We start from the raw sequence: 25,016 nt of genomic DNA, 5'->3' as shown, positions 1-25,016 counted from the left end.
CTGTTAAAATGCCAATTACTTTATGCTGTCATTTTTCAAGGGGGAAACAGCCTAAAGTTATAATGAAGCTAGTGCCCATTTCTCCAATAGGAACTTTAAACTCAAGAAAGTAAAGGTATATAGTTAAAAGGAAATTTAAAAGAGGATTTTGGACTGAATAAGACTTTCCCATTATTTAATAGGATGTTTCCACTATGCCAAGGTGAAACATCTTTTATGGCAAGATGGAAAAATTGTCATCTCCCCTAGGGCAGTAAGTACATGCAGATTGCACTAAACAGGAATACAAACCAGCTGTCTGCCACTCTGCAGACAAACAGAAAATCTATGCATGGATTAATTGGGTTGCTCCTCTTCACTTCTGGAACATCTAATAATGGGCCAGATCATATGGTATCACTGTAAGGCAGGAAATCTGCTCTGATATAATCAGTCCCTGACAACCCTCTTATCACCAATCCAGAATGGTTTATCCGGTATTTGTAGGCTACTGTAACAGGTCATTGCATGAGCAAAGAGGTAACAATTCATCCTTGTTTTTTGAAAAAAGTGTATCGAGCAATACATACCTATATCGAAATTTTTTCATCTACACCTCCCTCAGTGTCTCAATTCCCTCTCCTGCACCTGCCTTACTCATTGTCTACAAGTCACCAAGCTGTTACTACTGACACCTTAATACCTTATTTGATTACCTTATACCCCAATTGACACCTTAAGCTGAGCTTTTCAGACAGGAGAATCTGTGTAGTGCCAGCATATTCTGGGACTCCTCATGATAAATGAAGGAGGATTTAGACCAAGGTCTGTGTTTGCCTCAAAGATAGATTCATTATTGTCCCACACACCCTAATCAGAACATACAGAAAAAGCATCTTAGAGTCCAGTATCACAATAAAGCCTTTAAAAATCCTGATATTACCACATCTTATCAACAAATTGACTTCTGAAACCTCCCTTCTGCAAATGGGATACCAAAATACTAAATAAGTGGAGAAGCTGAAAGATAAATTTGATTAATTTTATCTCAGTTCTATTTGCTGCAAATATAACAAATCACAAACCAACAAAAAGACAAAGGATCTAGGTTCTGAGTCACATTCACACAGAAAAGACAAACTTTTTGTAGTACCACTCATGCAAGAAGTGGAATAAAATTATATTAGACCAGGTATTTTAAAAGCCAGACTTGTTTGATTAGGTCTTCTTTCTTCTTTGAGAGTAGGAAACAACTACAAAAAGTTTACAGGACAAAGTAGCAGTTATTTAAACATTCCACCTTGTATGAACACGCCTCTTTAGTCTGTAAATATCTATGCAAGGTATAGGAAGAAAGTCTGTTCTGACATTTGTTAGAGAACTACACCCAAAATACTTCTAGTGGGCAGCCCCAAATTGCAAATAAGCTATCTTTTGCATGGTAGCTGCACATGATTTTACAAAACCCTAAAAACAAAAAAAAACCATCAGTTACTATTTAATTGGTTTAAACAATAGAGTAATATAATTGCAAACTGTTTGAGGGCAATACTAGAAAGAACAAAGCAGACCTATGGGGTTATGCAACCTTTCCCCATCCTTGCCATCACAATTCCTCATAAGCAACACCTCTAACTCTTGCCTTTGGGGTCTTTCTAGACAGCAAAGATTTCTGATAGTTAGAAGTAGCTGGATACATGAGAAAGCAAGCCAATTCTGTAGTAATGCATGTTCTTCCATTTTATATCTCTTCAGAAGTCTGTCTACTGTGTTTGTTAAGTCTACTAACAATACCCTGATGAACAAATCTAAGGCATCATCTTGCTTTTGGGTCCTTGGAGAACTGACCAGGCTGTAGTCAGCACGAGTCTTGATGACAAGACAAAGACTTGACATTCTCTCTCAAGTCAGAGGGAAGACAGACACATCCAAGCCTGGGGCAAAAGAATGAATGAATGAGTTACATGCTCAGAGGTGTTAGAAGTCAATTGATTTTGAAGAAAAGGAAGCTCTCCTGCCCACTGAAATATGGTCTCCATCAGAATCTGTAACCAAAACTGCAATCTCAATATTTGTGTCGAAAAAGTGGCTGTGACACACTGACCACATTAACCCCGCTGTACATTTCTCTCTTAGTAGATGGCCACACATGGAGAATCAGACCAGCACATTTTCTCCCCATTTCATTTAAACTATATGCATATTCTGCACTACAGATAGACTCCTTAATGTTTATGTGCCTTTCTACTATGTCACCTGCACTTAGACTTACTCTCCCTATTAGTAGTTGAACTGACAAGTTTGAAGTAAACTTCTTTTTACAAGCAATGAATTATAAAGATCATGTAATTAGATACTCCCTAGGCAGACACAAAGAATATGTGAATTTGTTGAAGCATTTCTTAGTATATAGAAGCTTAACTTTATTGCATTCAGGAAATCAGTATCAGGACTCTTGAGTCTTGCTACAGGAGCCAGGAGCCTTCAAGGTCTGCCAGTATTAGCAGCTTCTATTATTTTCAAATTGTTTTATCTCCAGAACAGCCTTACACTGTTTAGTTTCTCTGCTTATTTTAAAGGATTTTCATTGAGGCTCTCCAATGGCCTCCCCTCCCTCTTCTGATGCAACCCAAGTAACCTGACAGGGGAAAACTAAACTAAACCAATCAACCCAACCCTCACAAGGAAGGCACAGCTGTCCTGTGCCAATAAACCTTTGACATTAGAGCCTGCCTGGACAGCAGCACAGGACAATCTGAAAAAGGCCTGGAAAGGTTGTTAGAAAATACGTAACTGTCATGTTCTGCTCACACAGTGTCCCCAGCTCTTCACAGGCTTTTAAAGTAAGCATATAAAGCATAAAACCAGCCCCACCAAATGACACACACAAGCAAATATAAGTGAGCAGGAAAGCCTGTATCACAGCTTGCTTTACACTACCAGCAAGGACATCTTTCCTGCTGTATGAAAGAAAAGGTTGCATTTAGGAATTTGGGTGAACTACAAATCAAGACTAATCCAATCTGAAGACAAAGGCTTCAGTTTGATGCTTAATAATACAACACAGTGTCAGGTACAAACATGTGGCAAGTCTTACCAAGAAAGTTTTTGAACTGTAGGGGAAACCTTACTTATGGAGGGTGTACTCCATATACAGGTTTAAATTGTTATTAGTATCCTTTTTTTTTTTCCCTTCAGTACATTCTTTTACCATACAGAATAAGTCTCATCTCTTCTGCTTCACTAGCACTCCCAAACAATCATCATCCTGTCAAACAATTTATCTGCTAGTAGACAAAGTAGTAATCAATACTTGGAAGAAAAGGTATCAGCTCATTTCTCATTGTAGTCCAGTGCTCTATCTCTTACCAAGATAAATAAGTAAGGTCCCTTCCTTAAGCCCAGTTGTCTCACCTGATCAAGATGTAAACCACCCTGGTTTTCTTACTGGCATTTTACAAGGTGGGCTGGGACCATCCTCCCCACCTTTGTTCTTATGTCAGTTGGCTTTGCTAAAAGGGATAAATAACAACAAGAACATTCTGCTAGGGAATAAAATTAATCTACTTCCTGAATAGTCACTGTATTTGGAAAATCATATGTGGTGCCAAGCAGTGTCCATAAGGGGGAATTCATCCAGAAGACATGAGCTTATCCTTTTCTGCTACAACAGGTGAACTAAGAACATCCTTGCCTCTGTGAAGCACACTCTCAAAATAGGTTAATGTAACAAAAAAATATTTTATGACAATTTCAAGTATGTATTCTGATCTCAGTTATTTTCACATAACAATAGTAATTCTAGTTTTCCCAATGCCAATATTAGCCTCACCACAATATCTTAAATATATCCCACCTCACAAAAGACAGTCAACAATATAAGGAAAACTGCCTTGAAAAGTAACTGGAGAGGATATCTGTTAGAACTAGCCAGAGTCAAAATAGCATTTACAATAGGACAATAGGCTTTCAACAGCCACACACTCCCAGCAGAATCAGCCCTGAAGCTTTCTCTCTTTTTGCAATGACACACCAATTAATGTATCAAAGGGGTTTGGCACACATCAGTCCCCACCCACCACGCAAACAACTCCGTATCAGTATTTCCCCTATCATTAACCTCCTTCAGTTTACATAAGGAGCAAGCAATCCCAAACACAGCCCACAAGAGCACTGCTAGGAGGTTCTGCTGGGAAGGGCTGATCACCACAGCAGGGAATCCTGTCCCAAAGGTGACCACAACAGCCTTCTGCTTTAGACACGCTGGTGCCGGGGGCCAGCTACTGAAACCACAGAAGAGTTACCCAACCACACTCCACAACTTCACAGACAGATATATTTCTGCTCACATTACTGTCTCCAGAAAGGGCTCAAAGTTAAGTTAATTCTGAGCTATGCATCTGTAAAAAGAGTTAGGGGTTACATTGAATCTACTGCCAGGACATACAGTTATGTACGTAGCCCATTGATTTTGTTCAATGCTGGAGGTAGGGTATATCAGAGATTCCTGTACAGGAATGATGATAACAAAACCAGAATAATTAAGTTAGTAATAGTCTCAAAAACAGCTTCAAGTCTTGACAAGCTGTCACCTGACTCTTGTTTTATGCCTTTGTCCCATCCACTGCAACACTGCCATTAAGTGAACTGCTGCAGCTCTTAGGGTAAGGAAGCAAAGAGAGGCATCTTCTTGCCACAGGAATAAAAAAGCATACAATGGCTTTTGCTTTCCATGCATCACACCCTCTTGTCACCTGAGATTTCTTCATCACCCTTTTGGCAAAGGCAACATCAGTATCCTCTTTCCTTTGAGAGAAACCTCAGCAGAGGTGAAGGAGGAAGCAGTCACACTGTTGCCAAAGCAGTGCTGTACCTAAAATTAATCATGCTGATCCTGACCAACACGAGAGGAGCCACAAGATGGGGAAACACCTATTACAACCCTGAATGAGCCAAGATTTAAAGCAGACTACCTTAAGGAGGCTACATGGGCCAGCCTACTCAGTTTTATTAGATTAGCAATATTAGGAACTGTTAGTAGGGAAGAGACTCTATCAGGTGATTTGTAAAATTCCACTAGGAAGTGGCTCAAAGAGGATTTTGTCACGTTACCAATTTGTCCACGTCCCAAGTACATGCAACAGATAACTTAGAACACTCTTCAAACCTCAGAATTTCTTCTGGAGAGGAAAAAACATCAATTGAAAGACTTCCATTATATACACATATAAATAACACACTGTCTGATGTTTGTATGATGACAGTTGATCCCAGCTCTTGGAATCTTCCAGCTAGGCTGGAAGGCTAGCCAGTGCAAGGCTATAGAATCCAAACTGAAGTACTGCATCTCCTTGGCTGAAGATATAATTGAAGTAGTGTTTTAATATAAAAGATATAAAAAGCAAGCTCCATGTGCCACAATTAAGCAGAAAAATCCATTTCATATGTAAGCTTCCAGCTTTTCAGAAGTTAAAATATTTTGAAACTAGAAGAGGCTTTATTGTAGCAGCAAACATGCTGCTGCAAAACATGATTACAGGCTTCTACAATCTGCAGTCTCTTGCATTTTCCACCACACCCTCTTGAACTAGAATTAAAAATGGCAAAAGTAAAGCTACAGGGGCAAAAATACTTTCTGACAGTCCTTTCAGACCACTACTGAGAGTGGCTTTTTTGAATTTCTATTCTGAGAAGGATTCTTTTCCCTAGATGCTGTTTTCAAACTCTCATCTACAATTACTTACCCAGAATGCTTTCAGACTTGGCACTGATGTAACATTCCAAGACTAGATACAGTGGTTTTTCTACCTTCAGTAAATAAAAGGCCTATTCTGTTACAGAAAAGTCAGTTTACTGCTTTTTGAAGCAGAAGACAAAACTGTGTGCTGAAAATATTTACTTAGGCTGCATTAAGATGGGGGCAGGAACTTGGAACAATGCCTGTAGTGATTTTACTTTCAGCAAAGCAAATACTTTGAGAAGAAAAGTCTTTTTAACAAGGAGAAACTACTGGTCTACACTTTATTGCTCTTAAAAAGAAGCAAGTAGAGTAACTCAACAAATTGCTGATTGCATGCTGATCAAAGAACCACAGGGCTGCACAAGCATACTCAGCAAAAGGAATGCTGCTCTTAGGGCAAGAGGCAGGCTGCCTTTGCAGTATATAGGGTGTGCCTACAGCAAGGACATTTACCAAAAAAATCTTTCTCAGTAGCAAAGAAGCACCAGAGATGCATCATGGCTGGAATAATTCCAAAATATTTCAATTGGAAATACATTACCTCACAAGGAAGATCACAACGAGAAGGAATCTTAGAGAAGATTACCAAATCAGTGAGAGAAAATCCTACCTTCACTCAGGCCTGTAAAAATTTATTTCTGTTATAGCACTTGGAGTTCACAGCACCTCAGACTCCATTTTTCATTATTTGTCCAAACATTATTTTTTGTACCTTGTAATGGATAATTTCCTTCACACAGAAAAAAAAAAAAAAAAAAAAAAAAAAAAAAAAAAAAACCACCAAAAAACAATGCCTACCAAAATCCTCACTCCTGAGCAGGCAGATATCTGTATCAGCTGAAGCAACTATTTGACTGCTATTCATACCTGTGTAGATAGGCAGCTTTCTCAGAGGCATCTGGGAAACACTACATTTCTAGTCATGGCTACATTTCTAGTCACATTTCTATGTTACAGTTACTTGCAACACTACATTTCTGGTCACTTACCCTAACAGTAGCTCCACTAAAACCTCCCAGCACATAAAACACTACAGAACAACAACACATTGTTCCATCTGTGACAACACAAATAAATTAAAGACCAATTTTCTGCTTTATCCATGATTGCAAGGACTTTTCTTGGCAGTGGGGCATAGTGTTGGTACTTCTTCCGGACTTCAGCTCCAAATATTTTAGGTGCAACTTCAGCATTTAGACATATGTGCTGACTGAAACCATATTTTGGTTTGTTGGGAGTGCTTGCACTCCTTTTGAGCCAAGTCCCTCATTTACTTTGCATTAGTCCAGTCTGCAGTGGTTTTGACACTTGCAAACTAAGTGAATTCTGAGGAAACCAAGGCAGATGTGTATCTAGGCAGATGTGTACAGGGTACTCTTGGCCCCTTAGGGAATTATAAAGGTCCATAACAATTTTGGCCAGTAATGAATCATTTGTGTGGTAGAGACTATGGTAAATCTAGTCCAGAGTAAAAAATCTCCAAACCACATATACTGAGAAATATGGGGCCCTCAGCAACAACTGTTTTAATCTACTCCTGAGTAACACAACACAGGAACTGTGTAGGTCTTCCCAGGACAAGCAGGGTGCAAGATCCCTTACCTGACTCTCTCCTCTTCAGTTCTTTTAAGCTCTGCATCCCGTTGCAGCACCTTCATTATTGCCTCTTGCTCCTCCTCTGTTAGGAAGCTTAGGTCAATCATCTTGTTTTGTGTGTAGGGCTGGTAAAAAGTCTGGGAAGATCTTGGATACTGCTGAGGGCAGTCTTGTAGCCTGCTTTAAAGTTCTAGGAATCTTTTTCAGCAGGCACTAACAAACCTGAACTGGGTTACAGTCAGTGATTTAAAGAGTCACAAAGGTTGCTTTCTTGCATGTTTCCCTAGATCAGTGACTTCTGGGAGAGTGTTGCATTCCTGCTTGCCATCACAATAATGTCTTCTCAGTTTGTCCTCTCAGTTCTGCTTCCTGGAGTAAGAGTTCATTGATCCAGCATATCCAGTGTTTGAGAACAAATAAACATTCCCTAAAAAAGAGACAAGGAAGAACAAGTTGCAATATCAGGGATCAGGGAAGTAGATTATGTATGCATTCTTAATTAAAAGAAACAAGTTTTTCAGTGTGATTAAATAACTTTATGAAAGTTCAAATGGTCACTTCAAGTCAAACTTGTTTTACAGGCCTCTTGAACAAGGTGGCCATGAAAATATATTCCTCCCCAATAGGACAACTCACACCCTAAAACAGAGAAACAAGTGTCATACAATTGGTACACTTTTATTATACAAGCATTTTAAATCACCCTTACAGTTAGCAGAACAATTTGAAGCAAAGGGGAGATCATCGCCCCCAAAAAATAAGTAAAGAGGACTTATCACAATGATTTAAAGGAAGAAAAAAAAAAAAAAGGCCAAACCACTGTTCTACAGACCATATGGAATAAATGAGAAATAGTTTAAACATAACAATATTGAGTATGTGTAATTACAAGTCATGTGGTAACATGAACCTCACTGTTTTATACAAGCCAAACTGCATTTACGAGTAGTAATTTGAAATACTGTTTTGTCTCTGTTTCACAGGCCATGGTTTCAGAGGACTATCCACTTAGAGATAATTCCAACTGTCAAAGACAAAAACCTCTCCTTAAAAAAACCCTTCAAGGAATAAAGAGAGTATCATGGGGAGGAGTCAGCTGTGTCTGTGGTAGGGTTACCTTAGTGCCTCAGGATTACAGAGATGTGGATGTCAAAACCTGAAAAAAAAAAATACATAGCTCAAATGTAATGCTCAGAATCATGCCAAGTTCCAAACTTAGTGAGAGACAGAAGAGAAGCAGATATTTTCACTGGACAGGACTCTGCACCAGGCAGCTCCATCACAGCCCTTCAGGGTTGTGGGTGTCTTCCTTTGGCCCTTGCAGACTGACACTGTGATGTGGCTGACAGGATGCTGACTTCATATCAATCTACCAAGCACTACAATTGTGCAATGAGTCACTGCATTCACACCCCTGGGCACAACAGTGCAACCAGGCCATTAAAACAAGATATTGTCTTTTAGATTTGGTAGGGAGCTGTAGCCACATTACTGATTATGCCCCCAACAACTCCAATACCCAACTACCTTCTGCATGTTTTCGTTTGGCTGCCGTATTTTTCTCTATAATCCTCATTGTGATTTTGTTGCATGGGGTTGATACAACAACATCTCAAGCAACCTGCCATCTGTAACTTCATTTGCTTTTAGAAAATTATGGCTTAATAATTAGGCAAAAGTGAAAAGTGCTTTCTATAGGACTACCAACAAATATAACAACCCTAAATTTGTTGAGTATCTACAACAGTACTCCTTCAGGTTAGGTATGGATATTGGTTTCAGCTGTCATGTGGAAACATTCTACACCATCTGACATAGCATCCACACTGCTAATTCAAAGCCCTGGATGCCAGTTGAATGGCAAGTGCCCAGACAACAGGCACAGAAGCTCGTGTTGCAACTACAGACCCTGGACAGCTGTGAACTGAAATAATCAAAGATTTTACTTTGTTGCTTGCCCAAGATCAGTACAGTCTGCAAGAAAGCTGGGAATAATATCTTACCACATCTTTGGTCTTTTTTGTTTAAAGAAGACTGAGGAAAGATGTGTTATATTGTTTTATTATATTAATTTTAAAATCCAAAGGAAATAGTTGGACAGCATTTACAAAACCACCTGTCTCTCAGTACTCAAATCAATAAAATTAGTGGAAATAGAGCTTTGGTCCTCCCCAGCTGAACAACAGTTTGCAAGGGCACATCCAAACAGACTGTGAGAGCTCACAGCAAGCAGCACTGCTACTAAACTTCCCAGATACCATCATTCTGTAGACCAGTTTCTTCAGCTAAGGGAGGGCCCCCACTTTGTTTTCAGAGGTCAGATAGCAAGGTACCACCCTCCCTTGCAGGCTCTTCACCCATGATTCCACAGCTCTTCATAAATAAGACTCTTTCTGTGTGTGTGGTGCATGGCCAATCTCATGAGATTGTCTGATAAAAGTAACTGCGAGGCTGGCATTCTGTGAAAGATTATCAGCACTGATTCCAAACACAGATGGTAAAAACTGCTAGCTTAGAGTATAGAACCTGTTGTAAAACTTGAAGTTAATTTAAAAATGAAAAGTAAGAAAAAAAAAAATCAATGTCTCCCTCCTGTTCAATTCACATTCTAGTACCACCTCTGCCTCAATTATTTTGATTTCTTTTGACATTTTCTTCCTCTTAAAAACCCCTATACATGTTAAGAAGAACTGAGAGGTTTGAACAGTTTGTTTGGTGCCACTGCAAGTTCAATGGCAAGCTTTTTTTTTTGTCAGGAAGGTTTTCAGTCCTAAATTTCAAATAAGGCTAAAAGATCCTTATCAAACGGATTAAAATCATGGAAATTGATACCATATTGACTGGCTTCTCAAGCAGGGGTCTCTTGTGCTACATAATATATACTCATGTGAATCATGGCATATTTGGCATGATTTTTTTCTTAAACATTAAATTCAGGTAAAGCCACACAAAAAAAATCCTCCCTTAAATGAAAGACTCCCAGTAATAAACAAGATCTGAAATTACGTTTTATCCAACTCATGCATGAAAGCTTCTATGTTCTGGCAATAAATGAAACACAAAGGTAACTCAAAATATAGTTTTGCCCACACACACTCTTAAGCTGCTCTTGGTTTGCAACTCATTTAGGCCAGGCACTCATCCAAAAATTTTATCTTGTAAAATTTCTCAAAACCTCTCAGACAGCTGTACACCTCAATTGCTTTAAGTCAGAATTCACATTCTTCTAAAACAGGAACCACAAAAGAAAGACAACTTTGTCTACAAACTTATTAACCCTATAGAGGGCTCTGCTTATTCCCACACACTGTTTTCCCCCAACACAAAAGGGGAATGTTAATTTGAATATTGTATTTTGAACACTATGGGATATTACATTAAGAGTTACTACAATAATAAGATCAAGTTTCCAAGTTTTTACTCAGTGTATACCTATGGGATGCAAATGAGGGAGGTAAGGAAAAGGTTGGAGTACTTTGCCATGGCTGACATTGAGTTTACAAGCAGATTCAGAAAACAAACAGCAAAACCCCAGAGTTAGCTGTTCCATTCAAACCATGATGTCCTTTTGCATGTAGAAATCTCATAATGTCCTAACTTTACATTGCAAAACTACTTTTCAAGGGCTCCTTGTAGAGGAGACCTAAGCTGCTAAAGCTTTGATCCAGAGAATCTGTCTTGCAGCCAATGCCTTCTAACAAGAGGAAGAAGGTGACAGCCAATCCTACTTTTGGCTGCTTTACACAGCTCTCTGTGCCAATTCCTTCAGCTGAACAGCTACCCTGCAGGCCTGGCTGATCAGCAACTGCTATCTGCACACATCTTCATCCCAGAAAGCATCCGCTTACAAGTAACCTACTGGCTCTTAAAAATAAGAGGGTTTGGATTTATATGCTTGACAGCTACACATTTTTCTAACTATATTTCTCCACTGCTAGAACATACCAGCACTAGCAGCTAGGATGAGTTGGAAGTCCACACATAAGGCAACAGGAAGTTGAGGAAGACAGATAAATGCAAGTGTGCACTACAAACATTTGCATGTGCAGAGGAGCTCATTCTCAAAGGTAACCAAGTTTGGCCTACACCCGTGCTCAGGAAATAACAGACATTTATTTTGAAGCAGGGAAACCAAGAAGAATACTAAAAGCAATAAAAACCTTGCAGAGCTGGCCCCTATGGCCCTGGGAAGTGACATTAGACAGTAGCAGTACCTCTGACTGCGAGTCCCACAAGCTACAGCTTTGCAGCAACAACAAACAAATGAATAAATTTCATTCTCCAGTGATATTTAAACAGTGCAGTCACAGGTAACTCACCACCAGCCTAGGCTTAGAGTTAATTTTTCTGTAAATACATGAGGCAAATCCCATGAAGGCAGAACAGCTAATTAAGCTAAACACCATTATTGGCACAGGCACAAATGGTCATGAACATAATTTGCTCAGAAGATCAGAGGATTATGGATTTCATTTTGAGCAGTGGCAAAAGAAAAGCTATTAACTTTGAAGTGGGACTTAAGTCACAATTCATGGGAGTTTTAAAAGCTGTTGCCTACAATGATCAGAACAACAATTTCAGCACAAGAAGGCCTGTTGTCATTTTTATTCCTGAAGGGGCAAAAAGGAAAAGATCACCCAGTAAGATATGCATATCTGCAGCCAATCCAGGCACTCTTACAAGAGGTGCTATCAGACTATTTTGAAAATTATAATAGCAGAGTATACACAGCATATCTTATGTCCAACAGTTCCAGAGATTAATTTAATTAATTTTTAAGAGTGTTTGCTTACATGTATGTTTAATCAGTGGGAGGTAAAGAAGTTCTTATCTAGCTAGCTGTGAAAAGTGCTGGTAGAACAAGGACTTTTGCAGAAGTGAGGGATATTATTTTAAGAGCAGTTTCAGTGTTGACTTATTAAACAGCAATGCTTCATTTCATTGCAATAATAAGCCTATTTGTTCTCCTATGCAACAACATGGTTAAGGGAAAGAATAGGACCAGATAACTGCTCCAAACAGCCACAAAGGGGAAAATATTGAAAGCTACACACAAGCTTTGCTCACACCTTGCCCTTTCCCAACAGTATCGAAGTAATCCTTGTTGTTTTTAACCTGTAAAATAGTTGCAAATCTCAAGATACTTTCACTGACAGCCTTATATAGTGATCAGCTGAAAGATGAAGAAGTTCAGCTGGCACTAGCACTTCAGAAAAATTAGAAAAAAAATCTCATTTTCTCCTGGAACATCCGATTTGTTGGTCCACGTGACTCTGCCTGTGGTTTAATTTTATTCTTATTTGGTAAGACATTAAGACCTTCACCACTTTGAAGACTATTAAGGCAATTTTCTCTGAAGAAGAGTTAATAGCAAAGAGGATAAAAGTTAACAACTTAATTTTGGAACAGAAAAGCATAATTTGCTTTGGTTATGGCCTAATCCCTCTAATCATATATGGCAGCTTGCCATTTCTTTCACAGGGCTTGGATATTGGCAGCACTGCCTAAGAATGTAAATCTCTATACCTGCTACGGTGTAAAATCATTAGGCCGGAGGTATTAAGAGGATGTGGTCTCTGGAGAAAGTGGTTCATATATTAAAGAGAAACCTCAGGAAAACACACCTAAATATTCCTTCTCCCTGTGACCACTGTCAGATTAACTGTAGAAGCCATGCCATTTATTTCACATTGCAGTAAGTATAAATCTACCAAAAAAAAATAATTTGAAGAATTTTCAAAATTACAGAAATTCCACCAAGTTATTGATACTAACATCAGCATATTTTCAAATCTAGTTATATTTCCTTGCACACTGTACCATTTGTACTTGGCTTAACTAGGCTTTCAATCCTAGTAGGCACACTGTTTGAATTAGTAACAGTTCATTTGAAAGAACTTAATTCTTCTAGCTAATTCTATTCATCAGGAATTATAAAACAAAGAATATCTTCTCAGCATAATGGACTTGAAATATAATAATGAAGGTGACTCAGTCCTGTAGATCTCTGCAGGAAGAGCACTTCAGAGTCAGTTGTATAACAATTATTCTCATTTCCATTTAGGCAGCAGAAGTGTGAGGCTCACAGGACTCAAGCTCCCATTGCCACTTTCTCATTCTTCAATTCAACACTGGCATTAAACTTGGACAGGGTCCAGTCTAAGGGACTGTTTTTAAATCCTACTTGAAAATAAGCAAAATACTAAAACCTTTAGAGAGATCAATAGCAAACCAATTACTTGGTGGCAAGCATCTCCTAACCCTACATATCAGATAGATTTCTGTATGTAATGGCTAGCTATTTCTGAATGTCTTCCCACCATAAATATAAGACAAATTCAAACTCTAGCAAGGGAGTTACACAAGAAACAGCCAAAACAGCCCCACCTCTCCCTTCCAAAAAAGATCCCAGCAACAAGCAACCCTGAAACTCATAATGCAACTAACTGATTAATTTCTTAAGAAGGTTTTATAAAGGAGCCATGACCTTCTTTTTATTTTACAGGAAAGAAGTGCTTACCCTCTTCTTCCGGACACTTGCCACCTTAAACATACGGATTCAGCATGAAAGATAACAAAAAGAATGGGACAACAGGACCTCCATTCCCTTCTTACAAATTTTTATTGCAGAATGGAAAACACACCTGCTATTTCTCCCACTTGTACTGTCCCACAGAGGACAGTCATCTATAAGTAGGAGCTGCCAAACCCCTTTCCTTTTCTTCCATTGCTCCATTCTTACAAAAGAAAATATATGTATTCTAGTTTGGGATTTAGCATTACCTGGATTAGGCTAATGAACACGGCATTGATCCAAGTCAAATAAAAACATCTAATATGTACTAGGAATTCCTTGGGGAAAAAAAAAAAAGTTATCAAGAAGGCTAAAGTAGAGGCCTTGGCAAGTTTAGATACTGAAAACATTAGGGGAACTATTTGATTTCTATTCTCCTTCCTTGCTCTCCAGCAAGCATTAGCTACATTTTAGCTAGAATTCTGTTTTATTGTAGGATTTGGACTATTGGAGAATGAAGTGTGCAAAACAGTGTGACTAATTAACAAGTATTTCCTATCAGTGGCTACTGGGAAGTGACACACTTCCCACTTTGTTAAGATATTCTTTCTTATGTGAAAACGCACTGAGCTGCAGTTTACAGTCACTGGGTAGCAGCAAACAAATCCAACAAAAGGGCTTAATAAGGGGCTAGCAGCACTGATGAGAAGAACTCTATGTTACAAAGAGCAGACAAGGATTTACATTCAAATACTTAGAGTAATGCTAAACTGAGCTGACAGTAAGACAGTTTGTAGAGCAGTTCCAGTCCTAAGCATCAACTGGAAGACTGGAGTATACAGTTTCTGAAGAAATCTTTTCAAAGTTTTATTTCAAAGTCCACGGATATGACTTCTCAGATGATTTTTATCTCATTATGGAAATCCTCTAGACTTTGAGCACCCTGCTCTTATGCCTCATCTGAGTTGAGGTGATGAGCTAGTTGAGCAAGGACAGCTACCATCACTGGCAGACAGATTTTCCTCCACTACTTTTGTAAAACTTGGAACCTGTGGGTTAAGAGGTTGCTCCTTCCATGTACCACTTGGATCTTCTCTAAAGCACTGTCAACAGCCAGCTGCTCAGGTCACTGTTAGCACATTGCCTCTGCAGGGGGTGCACAACACAGCTTTGTGGTACATATTAAGCACAAAATTGCCTAGTCAAGACAGCAATATTTTACATCATCTTTGCTTTCCGTGACAGAGGCCACTGATCTCAGCTTCCTCAGAGCACCTTTGTCTGCAGCCCAACAGGAATTTGGGATCGCACAGAACATTGCAAAGGCACTCCATCATTCTCAGACAATTAATTGCATAAGTAAGTATCCGTGGGAATCAAAAGAATCTGTAACTCACCTGAACCACTTAATTTTTCACTGCAACCTCCTGCTTTTCAGCCACCAGCCTTGTTCTTGTAACTACACACACTTAGACACTCACTTGTGCAGGTTTTGACGGTTAAAATTACCTACCTAATAAATTAGGTAATCTCAAGGACACTAAGAAAGTTTGTTTCAATTAACCAGGTCCTTGCTACTGTAAATAAAGCATACACCTACTTGAAAACACAGTCTCACACAATTGCCAGCACAAATCACGTGGTAGAGGAAAGAAAATATCCTTTAGGAGTCCTGCAGTCACGGAAACAATACGTAAGCCAAAGAACAAGTGGCAAAAAATGTACTCCATCAAAGTTCCCAGGTAAGTTAAAAATCAAAATGGTTAAAAAAGGTAGCATGCAGTCTTCACACAGACCAGTCAGAGTCAGGTCTCTTCTCAGTCACCAAAATTAAGTTAAACATTGCAATGAAGCTTTTATTTCAGGGTTATTGGGTTTTCGTTTACTTGTTTTCTTGTTATGTTTTTTTAATAGATACATTTTTAAAAGCTCATGATGGCTCCCTATTTAGAGGGAAATAACTTGTCTTCCCAAGCATAATATTTTAACAGATAGCCCACAACATGAACATTTTATATACTGTTAGGGTCATTCTGGCTAAGTTGAAACCAGCCAGCAGCAATGCTAGTCCTCCTTAATACTGATATTGAATTGCAAGAATAACAGGAACCTTATCAGCCATGAAAACTTCACTCACGAGATTGTTTGCACTGCTGGGCTGGGCTGTATCATGCAAAATTGTCTTCTCCCTGACTGGTACCAGTTTCCCTGAACACTTATGGCCAGATGCAAGCAGAGAACTCTGACACTGAAAAATGAGGCGTGTTGTGGTGAAAGGAAGATAAAAGGCCATGGCAAGAGCTAAACCAAACTGCTACTCATGAGAAGCATGAAGCAGGGAACAGTTTCTGGAGCAGCCTTCAGTTGCACTGGATGAGGTGAGGTGTCAATGTGCACTGAGTGAAAAGGATTTGCCCTACAAATGCTGCTGAATAGCACAGGAATAGGAAAGGAGCAAAAGACTGTGACAGGAATTGTTTCTCATACACAGGCAGCTAAAACAGGAGTTTAGAGTTTGTGAGGCTGGGCTTTGGAGTATCAGGCCTGTCCCTGAACAGGTATTTAGTTGTGCAGGAGTGGCTCATTCTTTATGAACATAGCTATGCAAGGTGTTAGCTCACTTGCCAAAAATCTACAGTTACATATCCAGGAAGCAGCCAAATCCAAAGCCCCCATGACCACTTAACCCAAGAAGATCCAAATGCACATCCCCTTGTCCACCAAAATACACAATAATCTCTGAAGGGTTTGCTTGGTTCTCTCTTGACCCCTCCTAGGCCTGAACTACCAAGGAATAAACCTCACAGAATCATTATTAAAGTGATACACAACCTTGCAAGCAGAAAGAGGAAGCCAGGTACACTTTCTCTCAGTCAGGCCACTATAAAAAAAAAAATCAAGGTCTCTTCTAACTTCCCTCCTCATCCAGACAGACCTGCATTCCTGCCTATAGAGCAGTCCAGTTCTAATAGAGCAGAGGGAACAGGAGAGCAACCTGAGGGTATTCATTTTTAATCCAAGTCTCTTAACCTCCAGAGAATCACTATGAAGCAAGGTAAAATTAATGACAATTACACTAACATAAATTATCCCAGGACTAAAAAAACAGGTTATGTGGGCAGGACCAGAATAGAAGGTTAAGGACTTGCTACTTCTGCTTTTTTGCTAGATTTCTGCCTAGGACTTTGATACATACCTTTTTGCTTACAATGCTTCAAGTGCAATTACAGAGGGTTTTTGGACCACACCCTTAATTTTTTATAACAGATAATCTATTTTTAAATCACATTAGTCATTTAAATTCATTAGAGAAAAAAAGCATGGTGGCAGATCTTAACATTTACAAGCTAATGGTATAGAAACCACTTCTAACCCAGGTGTTCTCGAATACACTGATCTAATTCCAGAGCTCTAGCTACATGGCTGAGATCACATTGTCTGACTGTAGCTCATCCAGCCTGTAAAGAGCTAGATCTCTGTCAGTTTATCAGTCACCCAGAATCAGAGACTGGGCAGGAAATTTCATACAGAATTTATCAATATTGTTTGATGGTTTTGTAGAACAAAAACATTTTGCAGAGAATGTAGGATATTATTCTGCTAATTATCCACAGACAAACATTCCCTTTGCTCTCATCTTTCTTTTTGTTTATACTCAGACACATTCAGAAATGAAATGCAAAATTTCCTTGACTGGGACAGAGAAATAGAAAAATTTACTTTTAGAGGATTTACACTGCAGGAAAAAAGGAACATGCCAAGATGTAAGGGGAAAAAAAATGGGATCATAGCATGGTTTGGCTTGGAAGAGACCTTAAAGACCATCTAGATCCAACCCTCCTGCCATGGGCAGGGACACTTTCCACTAGTCCAGGTTACTCAGAGCCATATCCAGCCTGGCCTAGAACACTTTCAGGGATGGGGAGTCCCTAATCTCCCTGGGCAACAAATTGTTAAACTGTGAATTATTTGATGTATAGGCACAGGACACTGGGTGGGTTTCAGGTCAAAAATAGTCTGGCATTATCATCCAGAAAAGGAGCTATAAAATAAAGAAGGAGAAGAAGTATTCTTTTACTCCTCCTCACACGTACATTACATCTCTTTCCTTTGCCCCCCTGATGCAATAAGCAGAGTCAAATTACATATAGCAACGAAACCTCGTAACATGAAGTAAGAATCTAGCATAGCCAGTTGCTGTACCCTGATGAATTGGAATGACTACCTGCCCCGAGAATGAATCATGAGTGAATCTGCTGAAATCAGATGTCATTCTCAAGTTATGCTCAAGTTTTTTAACTGGAGACTGCTGATACAGCAAACGCAACATCACCGGTCATACACGTTTTGGCATAACTGTTTTGGAATTGGAAGAGCAAACTACGGAGACTCCTTAAATTGACTTCTGATCAACCTAAATAAGCTGCCTTTAAATGCAACAGGTGATGGACTTCAAGCACCAGGAAGGTACCTACTATTTTTAGCAGTCATCCATTAGTCAGCAATCCCAAGTGAAAAGCACTTTCTGTGCAGAGAAAAAAATTCTTTACTAAGGTTTAAAACAAGTCACTCTGGAATAAAGAGTGACTTCCAAGGGATAGGAGTGTCACTTTTAATTAAAAAAAACCTAAGCATTTTTTCCTACCAAGAGACTACAAATTACCTATATATTTCCTCATAAATAATGTTTTATTAGATTTTTGAATTAAGTCTGTTTCATCCCTTTCTGTCACGAGCACAGGAAACAATATAGAGTAGAGAAGAAGTAATTTCTTCAACTTCATCCAACAGCTTTTCTGGTTAAGCCTTTTTTCCAGATGAAACTATCAAAGATTTTCTTCATGTACTAAACTGAAGCAGTATTTTCACTTGGGAATCTGGCAAGCATCTCCTGCAGAATAACAGGAGGTTACTCCAGAGAATACCTGCACATGGTCTCTGTGCAGCAGAAACAGAGCACTCCTGGAGTGCCAGCCAGTGTCCTAAAGCAGTGACTCATAACAGAAATGACAAATGCACTTTTTTGTCATCCATTTTTGGGGGTAAGGGAATGTTGTTTATTTGGACCTTTGTCAGAATTGGAAAACAAGAGCACAAAGACCTATTTCACTGAATTTTAAAAGTCTGACAGTGAAACTGATAATACATTATTTTGGGATTCAAGAAATGCTGGAATAAACTTTGTTTAACAAGAGACAGACCAATGACAGCTTCAAGAAATTCAAAAGTGTGCCTTACATCCAAAGCAGAGAACAGCTGCATACGTAAGGTAGAAGCAGACTAAGATGCTTATTATTTCCTTGCCTTAGACCTAGACATAAACACACTAAGGTATGTAATTGGTAGCAGGGTATAAACATTTTGTAACACAGCAACAGTATTAGCAGTATTTTATAACTTAGTGTACATAAATAACACACAACTGCAAATGAACAGAGACTTGAAGTATCCTTCCTCAAATAGGACACAGGAAAGCATAGGCAAATAGTAAAATCTGCAAGATAGAACAGAGAATGTAGAGTGGTCAGAAAAGATGTCAGATGAGAGTAAAATAAGATTGCTGAACAAAGAGGAGATGTGTCTGATGGAACCAGAATAATCCTGCAAAACAAATAAGAAGGAAGCCTAACAACACTACAGTAAACTCATTCCCTCAAATAATATGGACTACATCATCTGAGATCACTCCCTTTTCTTCCAGGGAGGAAGCAAGGTGGACAATATATTAACAATTAGAAAAGAAGGATGATAAGTTATGAAAATCACAAAAAAACCACACTTTGATTCCAGCTTCTCTTGCCCAGGAGCTCTCTAGCGCTTCATTTTTACTCCTACAACTGAAACAAACCATCAAGAAGCATAGTCATCAGTGCTAAATATAGGGCACCAGCTCCAGGGCATTGTATATTCCAGGTTTACCACTATTTATATATGTGATTGTTAAGAACTGTTTAGGAAAGAGATAATAATAACTAATGGTAATTAAGAACTAATGACTGGAAAGCTGCATTGTTGCTGCATACAAGTTTAATAAAATGCTTTGATTCATTAGTCTTTTAAACAATCCATCACAAGATCCATCAAGAGAGCTTCAATCCTGCAAATGTTTTGGTGCAACACTTTGATCAGTTCTTTCAGCTAATAAAACCAAGTTTCTTCTCACAACATCCTGTTAAGCATATGTTGTGGATGAGTGTGGGGAGACGCATCACCACAACAGGTTCTAAGTCCCTTCCCTTTACACTTCCTCAAAAAGTTCAAAAATACTTGTCATATAACAATCTGTCCCCAGATTTAAGTGACCTTCATCCTAGCAATTTTCTACACAGGAGATTTTCCTGCTCGCACGGGAAAGACACAACTGGCTGCATTAGACTTTAAGGACCAAGTCCAATCCAGCAAATCATTCCAGAGACGGCGTGGATGATGCGACTAATTCACTGTTTTGAGATTAAAAGTGTTTACTATTTACACAAAAGTCATTATCATCTCTCAGCTGAGATCTAAGCACCCTATTTAAATGAAGAGTGTCCTCCCATTCCAGCAGACACCAAGAGCTCTGTGCAGATACCCAGCTCTCACCCCGGACAGAGGCAGCAGCACGGGGATGTCCCGGCGCTCGGCTCCCCGGGGCTCTCGAGAGCGGTTCCGAGGAGAGGCGCTGGCAAGCGCCGCTTCCCTGCGGCCCCAACAACCGAGGCCGGGCCAGGAGACTCTCACCTGCGAGCGCTGCTCCGCGCTCAGGTGAACGGGCCCCGCCAGCCGCCGCGGCCGAGCGCTGCGGAGCAGCCCGGCTGGCGAGGGCCGGCAGCCGGGGCTCCTCAGGGCCAGCGGGCTCGCTCCACGCTGTCCCAGCACTGCGGGCGCAGGTGGCTTCGACAGCCCTTTTCGACTCCATTAACAAGAGCTCCCCTCCCCACCCCTTTGTGGGTCAGCCTCACCTCTCCTTCCGTCCCCTCCGCGGCTCCCCCTTCCTGCTCCCCGGTCCCGCGGGCAGCCGCTGTCCCGCGCCTCCGCCCCGCTTGTCTGAGGGCAGGAGACGGCGGCGCAGGCGGGGCCGAGCCCGTCCCGCCGCCCTGGGCCGGTGCCGGCGCCTGCCCCTCCGAGCGGGGCGGCGCCCCCCGCCCGGGCCCGCCCTGCGGCACCCGCTGTGCCCGGCGGGGCGGCGCTCCGCCCGGGCCGGGGGAGCTCCGGCTCGGCTGTCGGCGGGCCCCGCTCTGAGGCAGCAGCTCCACAGCGGACAGCGGCTGCTGCGCACGGAGCCCACGGGGGAGTGTGGGCTTGACCTGACGCGCTGCCCTGAGGGACAGTGATCCGAGTTTCACTTTACCTGGCGATGGGCAACCCGACAAGTGTGAACATACGCCCCTGTTTGAGTAAAGATGCGGGCCGCGATAACAGAGGATTCGGTCATCTGTTTGTTCAGGAAGTCGTTCTAAGTGCTCTTCTGTTTAATTAGTAGCACAAAATACACATGCCGCAATTTCACGGGGTGTTTCAGCAGGACCTTTCCCTCAGCAGCCAGGCACCACGGCGATTTCTGAAGCCGGAGTGCCTCTGCGGGCAGGGTGAAAGCACCGACCCCGGCTTGGGGAGAGCTGGTTGCTGGCATTTTCGCCTTACTCACGTTCTTCTCACAGTGCTTGATCTAACTGGTTTAATTCTAGCTTGGGGCAGCTGAAGGATTTCAGTGTCTGGAGTGCCCGGGAGTGGGGCCGCTGTGCCCTGCCGTCACCTGTCCGCGTCTGCCGCCCGGAGCGCTGGCTCGGCTCTCGCTCGCAGCAGCTCCGGCTTAAATTGCACCCCCACTGTGTTTCCAGCCCGAGCCCACTCACCCCCCAAATCCGACACCATCAGCCCTGGCTTCCTGCTAACAATAAAACCTTATGTCTCACTTCCTTCTCAAACTTGGATATGGGGAAACAATTTTCAGAGAAAATTTAGTGTTCGTAGCATTGGTATAAAGTCTTGGTCGATTACATGTCTTTTCAATTTAATGCATTTGGTATGCGGCTCTTCCTTTTTGATGACGAAATAAGGGACTAGAGCATACTTTTCATGCACTACGCAGTAAAATTCCCGTTTAATAAGCTTTTAATAAGGCTTACATTCAGCTTACAGGGATCAGAGTGAATTGGAGACCTTGTGAAAGACTAAAAGTCACCTGCTCCCCTCAATAATTTTCATTCAATCACCTCTCATCTACATATCCTGTTTATTCATCCCAGTGCAGCACACTAAGGCTGTATCTGTTCAAATCTACACTAAAGTGCTGTTCAGTGCAGATCCCTTAATTGGAAGTGATGCGAAGCCCTTTTGACACTCTTCGTAGATGGAGCATACTCTTCTTTCGTGTGTAAAATACCTCTTTCCCCCTCTCGCAGCAGTCCCGAAGAAAAAGGAAGGTATGAGTAAACCAGTGGTTCAGGACCAGGCACGCTGTATCAGCTGGCAGCTGCGAGGGCGCTTGACCTCTGCTGGATGGACTTGGAACTGATGGGTCCTGTGTACCCATTGCCCAAAACAATTCCCCCTCTGAGCAAGGACTTGGACCCAAGCTTAAGAAAAACCAGCTCCTTGGTGCTAAATGGAAGAGGTCTCCTGCACCGTGAGGAGTGACTGCTGGGAAACTGTGTATGTGGTGTGTGCTGTGTCTGTTAAAATACGTAGATGAGCTCTCCTGCTCAAATTTAATTTAGTGATATGTTCTTAATCTTAAAATGAAACCTGGGGGGTTATGTGTGTAAGGACTGTCTCAGCTCAGACCACTTGCCAGTTGATATCTTCATTAAGAAACTGAAAATATCTGAATGACCTTCAGAACATGGAATACCTGAAGGACCCTCAGACTCATTCCTCAGTAACTGCAGATAGAAAAAGTCTGCACCCAGTATCCAGGCTGTTCCCACAGCTACTCTGCAGTGGTTCAGCAGATTTAAAAGATCTACTCATTTTATGTAAGCACAGAACAGCTGTTTTTCAAGTGAATTTTGCCTGAACACTCTCAAGGTGGCAGCAAGAGAACAAAAATTAGTCACAGAAGGGTATACTCTACCCACCTTCCTCTTTGTGTTCCCCAGACACAGTCACAGAGTTGTTAAATCCTCAGCACAATCAAAAGATTTAAGCATAGTTTTGATTGCAGTGCAACAGAGAGTATTATGGCATCTTCAGGAAAAAGACCCAAACCAATCAAGTCTGCAGGTATCTTTGGATAGTAATATTGCTATCAGATTCAGAAAGTGGATCACCTTTTTTCCTTCATCCTGCATTCAGCATGTCTATCCCTCTAGTGATTTCCCAAAGTAAAAAGGAAGTCACACCATCTTCTTCCAATAATGAAAAAATTAGTGAATGCCTTGGTGTGGTTACAAAATGACGGGTATTAGTTGAAGAGACAGTAGCTTCCACTGAAGAAAATCAAGCTGATAATGCTTTCCTTCCTCCAGTTTCCTCGTGTCACTCAACTGCCTTTTACACTGAGCTGCTCCTGATGAACTAACACAAATCACAGCTAACTCTGATGTTCATTTAATGGTGGTAGTGACATTTCCCAGGTGGCTTTGACCACATCATCTCTTGCTTTTCATCCTTCAGTTGGGTCCTGGGCATCAAGGTAACTTTATTTTTTTCTTTTAAAATCTTCCACACTCAGGTTATGCCATTAAAAGCTCTCCACATGCACAAAGGAAGGCAGAGCAATAATGTAGCTTGAGAAATACCCTGCCTGACTGCTCCCAAGTCCACCACAGGAGCTCTCAGCCCATCACCGGTCCCCCTCTTCACACATGAAGGAGTGCAGAGTCTCTAAAAAGTAAGCCTTCAAAAATATTTTAGAATTATTTAGAATTTATTTTAAAACATTATAAGAAAATGTATACTGGAAGTGAAAACTGTAAAAGGAAAATGTGTGGATAATTTATATAATTTTATGCAGTGATCTCTGCGGTAAGAAAAAGAGTGGCTTGAAAATAATGAGCATGAAAGGAATGGCTTCAAAGATCAAATGTGCATGACCTGGGTCTGATAATTTTCCTTCTCTTTTGCTCCCAAACAAAACAAATTTAATCCTGCTGCCAATGACCAGGGCATCTTTAAATTTACTCTCTTATGCATCATGGCTAGAGATCTCTGCCTGTAGTACTAAAAGCATTTTGTCCTTACTGTAATGAACATGTCTTAATTACAGAGTCAGCTCTAATATGTCAGAGGACTTGTCAAGGGAAAACAAAAATTCACACAAGGATGGCCAAAACTTATGAACAAAGTAAGTAAATGCGAATGTTCACCATGGAGAAAAGGGAGAGACCTCAGGGACCATGGGGAGATCTTATTGTACCCTTCCAGTCCTTAGAGGGGGGCTTATAAAAAAGGGGAGAGTGACTTTTTTTACAGAGGCAGATAGTTATGGGACAAGGATGAATGGTTTTAAACTAAGAGAGGAGAGCCCAGAGGGGCTGTAGATTCCCCATCCCTAAAAGTTTTCAAGGCCAGGATGGATGCAGCTCTGAGCTGGTGATGACTAGTGCTGACATCTCTGCTCATGGCAGGGGGTGAGATGATCTTTAAGGTCCCTTCCAACAAGACTTTCTATGATTCTGCTTCCCAAGAATGCGGGCAGCAGTACTTTAGTGATTGGTAATTTACTTCTGTGATTGAGTACGGCTCCCAGGATTATGTGGCTCAGGCACTGATATTCTATGAAGGAAGGAAATGGCCAGAGCCTACCCAAAATCTATTGCAGTCCACTGGCCAGGAGGAGAGAAGCAGAAGTAGTTCATGATGAGACTCCGGCTTTCTTTCCACCTTCTTGAGCCCTGTGCCCACGCTGGCATGGCCTTTTGCTTGATGTGGAGCAAAGGAGCCACAGGCCGCAGAGTTCGGCCGTTGTTACTGCAGTACAGGAGCCAGCCGGGGCTCCACGGCAGTGCCTCGGACTGAGGGAGCTGCTCCTGAGCCCTGCGGTGATGGGCGGCCCAGCTCCCAGTCGGTGTGGCACCGTCCCAGTACGGAGCTGGGACACGCTCTCCTTCCTGAAGAGAGCTACAACTTGAGGATTTCAGCCTGGCACCGCATTTGGGCGAAGCCCAGCCCGTCCTTCTCGTTCCGCGGGCAGAGGGCGCCCGGCGGCTGCCGGCCGGTCGCGGTGCGGCCGGCGGGCGGGCGGGGCGCGCGGGGGCCGGGCCG

General features: G+C 41.3%; 1 protein-coding gene across 1 annotated transcript in view; it reads right to left on the bottom strand.

Moving 5' to 3' along the window:
• Window positions 1-20,845, bottom strand: part of SYTL2 (synaptotagmin like 2) — a 52,531-nt gene extending 31,686 nt beyond the window's left edge. The window contains 3 exon segments of the mRNA XM_077781314.1: window positions 7,322-7,742; window positions 8,433-8,471; window positions 20,771-20,845. Coding sequence (XP_077637440.1) covers window positions 7,322-7,422 — 101 coding nt within the window. The 5' untranslated portion in view covers window positions 7,423-7,742; window positions 8,433-8,471; window positions 20,771-20,845.
• Window positions 20,846-25,016: the final 4,171 nt, after the last annotated feature.

Source organism: Lonchura striata, chromosome 2 (genome assembly GCF_046129695.1).
Source record: "Lonchura striata isolate bLonStr1 chromosome 2, bLonStr1.mat, whole genome shotgun sequence".
NCBI lineage: Eukaryota > Metazoa > Chordata > Aves > Passeriformes > Estrildidae > Lonchura > Lonchura striata.
Note: the sequence above shows the minus strand (reverse complement) of the source record. Positions and strands in the feature narration are given on the sequence as shown.